The sequence below is a fragment of the Poecilia formosa genome, unplaced genomic scaffold (assembly GCF_000485575.1).
Source record: "Poecilia formosa unplaced genomic scaffold, Poecilia_formosa-5.1.2 Scaffold911, whole genome shotgun sequence".
NCBI classification, from domain to species: domain Eukaryota; kingdom Metazoa; phylum Chordata; class Actinopteri; order Cyprinodontiformes; family Poeciliidae; genus Poecilia; species Poecilia formosa.
The window spans coordinates 89,023-96,699 of NW_006800850.1; the positions used below are offsets into that span (position 1 = coordinate 89,023).

The following is a 7,677-nucleotide window of genomic DNA, read 5'->3' on the forward strand; positions in this document are numbered from 1 at the left end:
TAGAAATTAGAAACATCTCAAAAGATGCAGGACTGCAAAATGACTGAAGACTTTCAAAGATATAAAAAGGATGCAGAAAGAATGAGACAAAAATACAGGAGAAAAAGAAAAAAAGAAAGAAAATAGGAAGAAGTTACACAATCCTCTTCTAATCACACATGATGGTAGGAGTCAAGCAAACTTTGTCCATCTGTACTTGTCCTTCCAGACATGTCCTCCACATAGCAGGACATGGTTCTGATTTTTATTAAAAACACAGCAACAATGAGGGAGTAATGATGTAAAGTATCAAATGACCGTCTGGTTTCAAGAGTCTGTTCTGGAAACACGCAAGACTCCAAAAGACCAATGATTGAATTTAATACATTTATTCGAATGGGACAATGCATTTTAATGAATGTGCAATGTGTCCAATAATAGACCAGATTTAGTGACATGCTAATTTCCTTCTGTAATCCCATGAAGCAAACAATACAACATACAAAAATAGCAACATAATACAATATTATAAAATAAACAAATTAAAAACAATTGAAGGACCAGTAAATCTACTTTAACATACTCATGTCAAAGTTCTAGTGAAATGACTGAAATAATTATTGGTATTTTCATTCAAAGTATGTGTTCTTGTTTCAAAAACTTTGTGAGAAAGCTCTTGACCCGACGAACACAGATCAAGCATAAACTTCTGACCCGCATGAGTAGCCTGGCTGGTACAAAGCTATGCAGCCCCATATGCAATAAATTCATAATGTAAATTTTTTCCTTTTTCCTTCTTTTAACACATTGGCTTCAAGTAAAAATGTTCACTTTGTATTCCATCTGCCAAAAAGTGCCTATATGACAAATAATCAGTTATTTCTGAAGACAATATGTGGAAAAAAATCTTTCACATAAGACTTTGAATGATGTCGGAAGTATCCATCCATCCATCCATTTTCCTTCACCCTTGTCCCTCAGTGGGGTCGGGAGGGGTGCTGGTGCCTATCTCCAGCTCACGTTCCGGGCGAGAGGCGGGGTACACCCTGGACAGGTCACCAGTCTGTCGCAGGGCAACACAGAGACACACAGGACAAACAACCATGCACACACACACTCACACCTAGGGGCAATTTGGAAAGGCCAATTAACCTGACAGTCATGTTTTCGGACTGCGGGAGGAAACCGGAGAACCCGGAGAAAACCCACGCATGCACAGGGAGAACATGCAAACTCCTGATGTCGGAAGTATTATAATATATTTCAAATTTACTTAAGTTTTGTGTCCTCAGAGATGAAAAACAGCTAGAATGGAGGTTGATGAAAACACAACTGAAAGACCAGAGAGAGAATCTGCAAGAAGTGATGATTCACACACAAGGGAGAGTTTTTATCATGTGTGTGATGAAGGTAATTTAAGTCTGAAAATAATATATTTGGAAATGCTGCCCTCTACTGTCTCATATTTAAAACATGCCTTTACATTATCCTACAGCCAAAGTAGAAAAAAGAACAACTAAAAATAAGGTGAGCATTTTTTTTGTATGTTTTTTTCCAAGAGAGTATATTTCAACAAAGAAAATTTTAAAAAGAAAATTACAGTTCCAGAACTACAGTAAAACCAGTGTAAAGCAGTGAAAATAAGTATTGAACACATCTCTATGGATCTAAGGAGTGAATGACATGAAATTTACACCAGATGTCAGTCTCGACCCAATTAATCGACACAAACAAAGCTTCAATAGACTCTTATTTCCAATTTTATCGGAAATCAATTGGATTATTGACAGAGTCCATTTTTGGAGATTTATTTTCTGTCTTTGAAAACCGTTCCAGTACTTCCGTGTCTGTGTTTTCTTTGAAAAATCTACCATCATCTCATTTGTATTTGCTTCCATCAACTTCTTCCAAGTTTTTTATTTGTGCCATTCCACTTCACTAACACATAATTTATGTATTTTTATTTATTTGTTTTTATTTTTTATTAATGTTTTACGTGGGTAAAACCTTTGGTGTTAATTTAATGTCAGGAAAATATATTTACTAAAAATAAATTACACGTTCAATACTCATTTTCCTGCTTTACGTACTAGAGTAATTTTACTCAAAGTAACACTGGGTGGTCTTTTTATGTTATAAAACTATATCTTTCAAAGTCTTAGTTGAAGGACATACAGTGAAAAATCTGTTTTTCAGTCTGATGCAGGGGAGGATCTTATGGACACTCAACAATCAGACAGCTGTGATAAGAACACAGACAGGAAGATTGCAATTACATCTACAGCATCTGCAAGGGATGGAAGAGGTAACAATAGATGAAAATTATATAATGTAAAAGTTATATGATGTAAAGTACTCTGCAGTGTAATGACAGATTTATTTTCTATTTTGCAGTAATGCCAGATCTGACTCTTGTGTTAATTGGTGAAACAAATTCAATTGATCTTGAGCCAAATAATGCTCTCCTTAACAAGGAAACACAGGTGGAAGAGTTTTCATCCAACCTGTACGATCTGTGTGGCCGCCACATCTCTGTCATTAACATGCTTGGTCTTCCAAATAATGATGACATCCCATCATATCAGTCTGTTCATGCCTTTGTCCTGCTGATACCAAATGGCCAGCATGTAAGCCAGTACACTACAGGAATGTTGTGGTTCCAAAAAACCTTTGGGAAGGAGAACATTCCTCATGTCATGACAGTAATTACCCATAAGACTGATGAGAACTGTGAAAGTGCACTGCAGGACCTAAAAAATATGAACAGCTTTTCTGAAGAAAGATACCACACATGTATCACATGTAAAAGAAGTATGGCAGATGCAGAAGAGATAATAACTCTTTTGGAAAAAATCGATGTCATGCTCTCTGGAAGAGATACAGACTACTGTTGTGAAAAATCCCCTAGAAAAAATGGAGACCAGAAGAAACTGCATGATGTACCACATACAGCAAACATCACTACAGGTATGATTTAATGGTGACTAAAACTTACTATATTTATTGAGACTCACCTATGTAAACTGCTAATTTATTCACAATAACTTATTGTATGCATAATAGCATTCAGTGAATAATAGCAAATAATTTTTGTTATAATTTGTTAAACTATATTTGACAAAACTCTTACTTAAGTTTTTTAAATGTTAATCTCTATATATAGCCTTTGGCAAACAATAAGATAATACAATCTGCTAATTTTTCCCTAATTCATCCTACAGAAGAAAAGGCGAAAGCTGAACCTGAACTTAAGGTAAGACAAACTAAATGTTTGGATATAGACCTGATCAAATTTTTAGCTGAATTCACAATTTCATCTCAAGAACATGTAATGGAATACAGTAACTTGTGGATGTCAACATACAGAAGTATTTCTATTACTTTTCCAGCCAATTTATGTAGTTACATAGTTTATTCCAGTTCAGTTCAAGACAATGCAGTTGCTTCACTGGTTTGAAAAGTCCTAGCTCAACAACAAAACCTCTGATTTACACACAAAGTGGCAGGCTCTTTTAGAATGCCTTCAGGAATTTTCTAGTTACGTTTTTGAAATTATCTTGTTACTAAATAAACTCTAAAAAACAAATTAAAACTGAAAAGCTAATGTCACATAATGTTTTTTTTAGTGTGATCAACTGAAGAAACATGTTGGTGCTAAACAATTTAAAAACATTTATGACAACAGAGAAGACCAGTGTGAAAACAAGACTGTTTACTGTGAAACAAAAGAGGAAGGTAAGATTCACCCCATCCATGTACCAATCTATGACCTTAAGATCACAGTTCCTGAAAGCTCCATCCAGAACAGAAAAGCTAAATATAGTCCACTTGAATTCAATGTTCCCGAAATCTCTCAAAAGATGAAGGAATGGCCCCACAAATGTTGGAGATCATCTGAACCTCTGACAGATTTAACCCTCAACATTCATTTGGGTTTTCTCATGTCTGTCTGGCAGCCTTGTTGCCACCATATCAAGCTCCAGGATCGTTAGTTGACAGTTGTATCCATCTCTTTACTTGAATGTCCAAGAGACAACATCTCAATTCTGATGATCACTGGTTGACGGTGGCTTAATACAAAGTAACCCTATGAACCACCTTGTGCTCACTGAGTTTCTAACATGGTTTTTTACATTTGTATAGATTTTTAAGGTAAAGTCAATAGGTGGAAATTCTCCTGTTTTGGTTCCTTTAAGCTTCATTGGGAAGCTGCATGGTGGCACAGTTGGTAGCACTGTTAGCTAGCAGCAAGAATGTCCCAGGTTTGGTTTCTGTTTTGAGTTGACATGTTCTTCCTGTGAATGTCTCGGTTTTCTCCCAGATACTCAGGTTTTCCATCACAGTCCAAAATGACAACTGTTAGTTCAATTGAACACCCTAAATTGCTCATGTAAGGTTGTCTTAACTTTGAGTCCATCTTGCCCTGTGATGGAGTGGTGACATCTTCAGGGTACACCCCACCTCTCACCCAATGTTTTCTCACCCTGCAAGGTAGTGACAATGGCTAGATTTCATGTGTGTTTTGCAAACTATTTGGTGCACATCAACTGTTAACACTTAAAGCAAGCACTAGAAGAGTTTCTAGCCCACCTTAATCTTGAGTTGGATCGTTCAACACTAGATCTGGATTGATCATACCTCCAGAATGAAAACATACCACTCTCTCCGGTGTAAGGAGGAGAGGACTGTGTTAATAGGCAGATTTAGTCAGCTTCCACAGTGATGTGAATGCTGTCCACTTTGATTTTCTGATAAAAGAACTGAGACGAAAGATAAGGTTGTCAGTTTACCAAACAGTCTATTTTCCAACCCAAACTAAGGGCCTCATAATGATGTTTAAGGATGTCTTTCAGAAAACCTGATCAAGGATAAATAGTATACAATGGAGGGATGGATATATACAGCATCCTACATACTTTTGCAAGAAAAATATTAGGTCATTTGTGAATAATTTGGGAAATAATCTTTGCTTTTTTAGGTGTACTTCAGATGGATATCAATGAACCCAAACATGAGGTTAGAATATTATCTTGTTTTGCTTTGGGTTTTTTTTGTTTGTTTTTTCAAACATTCAATGATCATTATATTTTCTTTATGCAGTCTATTTGCAATCCTTTTGAGGACAACCAAAAGAAACATCAAAAAGAAACTGAAAAACTACTCAGAAGACTTCATCTCCAGGGCCAACATCAACACATGCTGACATCAGAAGACTTTGTACAAATAGGTCCACCTATAAAAAAAACTAATGAGATCTTTGAGAGAGATCTAGTTTGTGCTTTTCTTCAGAGGTTAATGATGTTAGATTATAGAGCCAGATACATCCCTGTTCAGCAAGAAAGTTCTGATGTGAACAATTCACAGGCTGTTCCAGTGTCTGACAGTGCTGTTACAGACGACGATGACTTAGATGCTCTTTTTACTACTAACATAGACATAGATCAGTCAAAAGAGAATCATGTTCACCCAATGGATGTTCAAATGGCAGCATTTCACTGCTCGGACAGCTTCCTTAAACAGAAAATGATCACAAAGTTGTCACAGTGTCAGTATGCCTTACCACTGCTTGTTCCTGATCCTCTCACAACAAATATTGACTGTCCTTTGTGGACATTCAGACAAATAACAAAAACATGGAAAATAAGCACAACCAAAGAAAATGCAACCACTGTCACCATGAAGAGCATGCCGATCTACAAAGCTGAGACTCCCAGGGTTTCATTTTTCCGACTGGGCTCCATGTCTTTATCCAAATCTCAGCTGATGAATGCCTTGATCAACAACCGCCACGACACATTCTTCCACAGAAACTGTGAAGGCAGCACCAAATCTCGTCATTTGATGGATGGCGTGGCAGAGATTGCCTGGTACTGTCCTGCTGGAAAAGACAATGATTTCTTTACTGACTGCATTGCCTTCTGTAATCTTCATGGGGATTCTCTAGCAAACGTAAAACAGCGTGAAATCCTGACTGAAATGTCTTCAGTCATTGTTGTTCTTGTTCCAACTCTGGACAAAAGCCAGGAAAGTACTGCAGTCATTTCTATGCTTTACAAGTCTTCAAAGCCTCTAATCATTCTCATTGCTGACAATGAGTGTAGTGCAGTTCAGATGAAGCCTCAAAAATACAAACTAGGGCTGAAAGAAAGAAGCCAGTCGGATGTTTCTGAAGAACTAAAAAAGATTATAAAAAGCCTTTTGTCTGGACCCCACACATCCTTCCGGCTCGAAACTATGGCCAAAGTCTCTGGGGTTAAAGTGGATGAAGATCAAAAAATCTGCCAGAAAGGGAAATCTGCTGCAATAGAAATAATTGAATTGATTGAATGGATGGACGTTGCCAAAATCAAAGATACATTTCTCCCCTGCCAAGGTCAACTTTGGTATGACTGGTGCAAAATCAATAAAGAGTTGCATCATCTAAAGGGAGACATTGAGAAAGAAAAGGGTCAGAAGACTCATCAGCTAATGAAACTACGAGAGAAACAGTGTGATGCATCCAATAGTAAACTGATGAGGTTGTTCACTCAGAGCCTCAAGCGTTTGCCACCAAAAGAAAGAGAATATTTCCTGACATGGACTCAGATCCTCATAGATGCCCTCTCCACAGATGATCTTTCTTCAATTCTCCAAAAATATGATGAAACCTGGTCAGAGGTCTTGGTCTTGAAGAAGAAACATGACAAATCTGCTCAATTAAAACACAAAAAAACTGAGCTTGAACTGTTGTCAAAAAAGCTTCAATCAGCAACCTTTGGTCTGGAACACATCTTCAGAGAGATGGGACAGATCTATGAAGCTCATAAAACTCTGAAGCAACAATCACTGGGCCAACACCCTGATTGGACTAAATACCCTGAGCTGGCTGCAGATCTGATGATATCAGGACACCCGATGGAGCTGATGGATGGGGATGCAGGCCATGTGCCTTTGATATGGATCTCTAGTCTCTTAAAAGAAGTCATCAACAAACTGGGTGACCAGAGAGTCTTTGTGCTGTCAGTTCTGGGTGTACAAAGTAGTGGAAAGTCAACGATGCTGAACGCCATGTTTGGCCTGCAGTTTGCAGTCAGTGCTGGGAGATGCACCAAGGGTGCCTACATGCAACTGGTTAAACTGTCAGAGGAAATCAAGGACAAATACAAGTTTGACTACATTCTAGTTGTAGACACTGAAGGACTGCGAGCTCTTGAGTTAGCAGGTAATGCTACCCTTCATCATGACAATGAACTTGCAACATTTGTTGTTGGTCTGGGAAACATGACACTGATCAACATCTTTGGTGAGAATCCAGCTGACATGCAAGATGTCCTACAGATTGTTGTGCAGGCTTTCATGAGGATGAAGAAAGTCAAGCTTTCTCCAAGTTGTGTGTTTGTCCATCAGAACGTCACAGATATTACAGCAGCAGAGAAAAACATGGACGGAAAAAGACGACTGCAAGAAAAACTGGACAAGATGACTCAACTTGCTGCCAAAGAGGAAGTGTGTGATGTTGAATGCTTCAGTGATGTCATCGCATTTGATGTGCAAAAAGATGTAAAATATTTTGCTCAGCTGTGGGAGGGAAGTCCACCAATGGCTCCTCCAAATCCAGGTTACAGTGAAAGTGTCCAAGAACTGAAGTCCATCATCTTGTCTAAAGCCAAACAGTCTACTGGGATCACTCTGTCACATTTCAACAACAAAATCCAAGAC

At 38.0% G+C, this 7,677-nt stretch overlaps 1 protein-coding gene across 1 annotated transcript; it reads left to right on the top strand.

Annotated features, from left to right (window-relative positions):
• Positions 1–2,179: 2,179 nt before the first annotated feature.
• On the top strand, positions 2,180–7,674 carry LOC103132055 (interferon-induced very large GTPase 1-like; the record flags this gene model as incomplete). Its single annotated transcript, XM_016667124.1, has 6 exons — positions 2,180–2,284; positions 2,374–2,946; positions 3,201–3,232; positions 3,615–3,714; positions 4,958–4,995; positions 5,080–7,674. Coding segments are annotated over exons 1-6 (3,426 nt in total), but the record flags the coding sequence as incomplete, so codon positions are not given.
• Between the last annotated feature and the right edge of the window lie 3 nt (positions 7,675–7,677).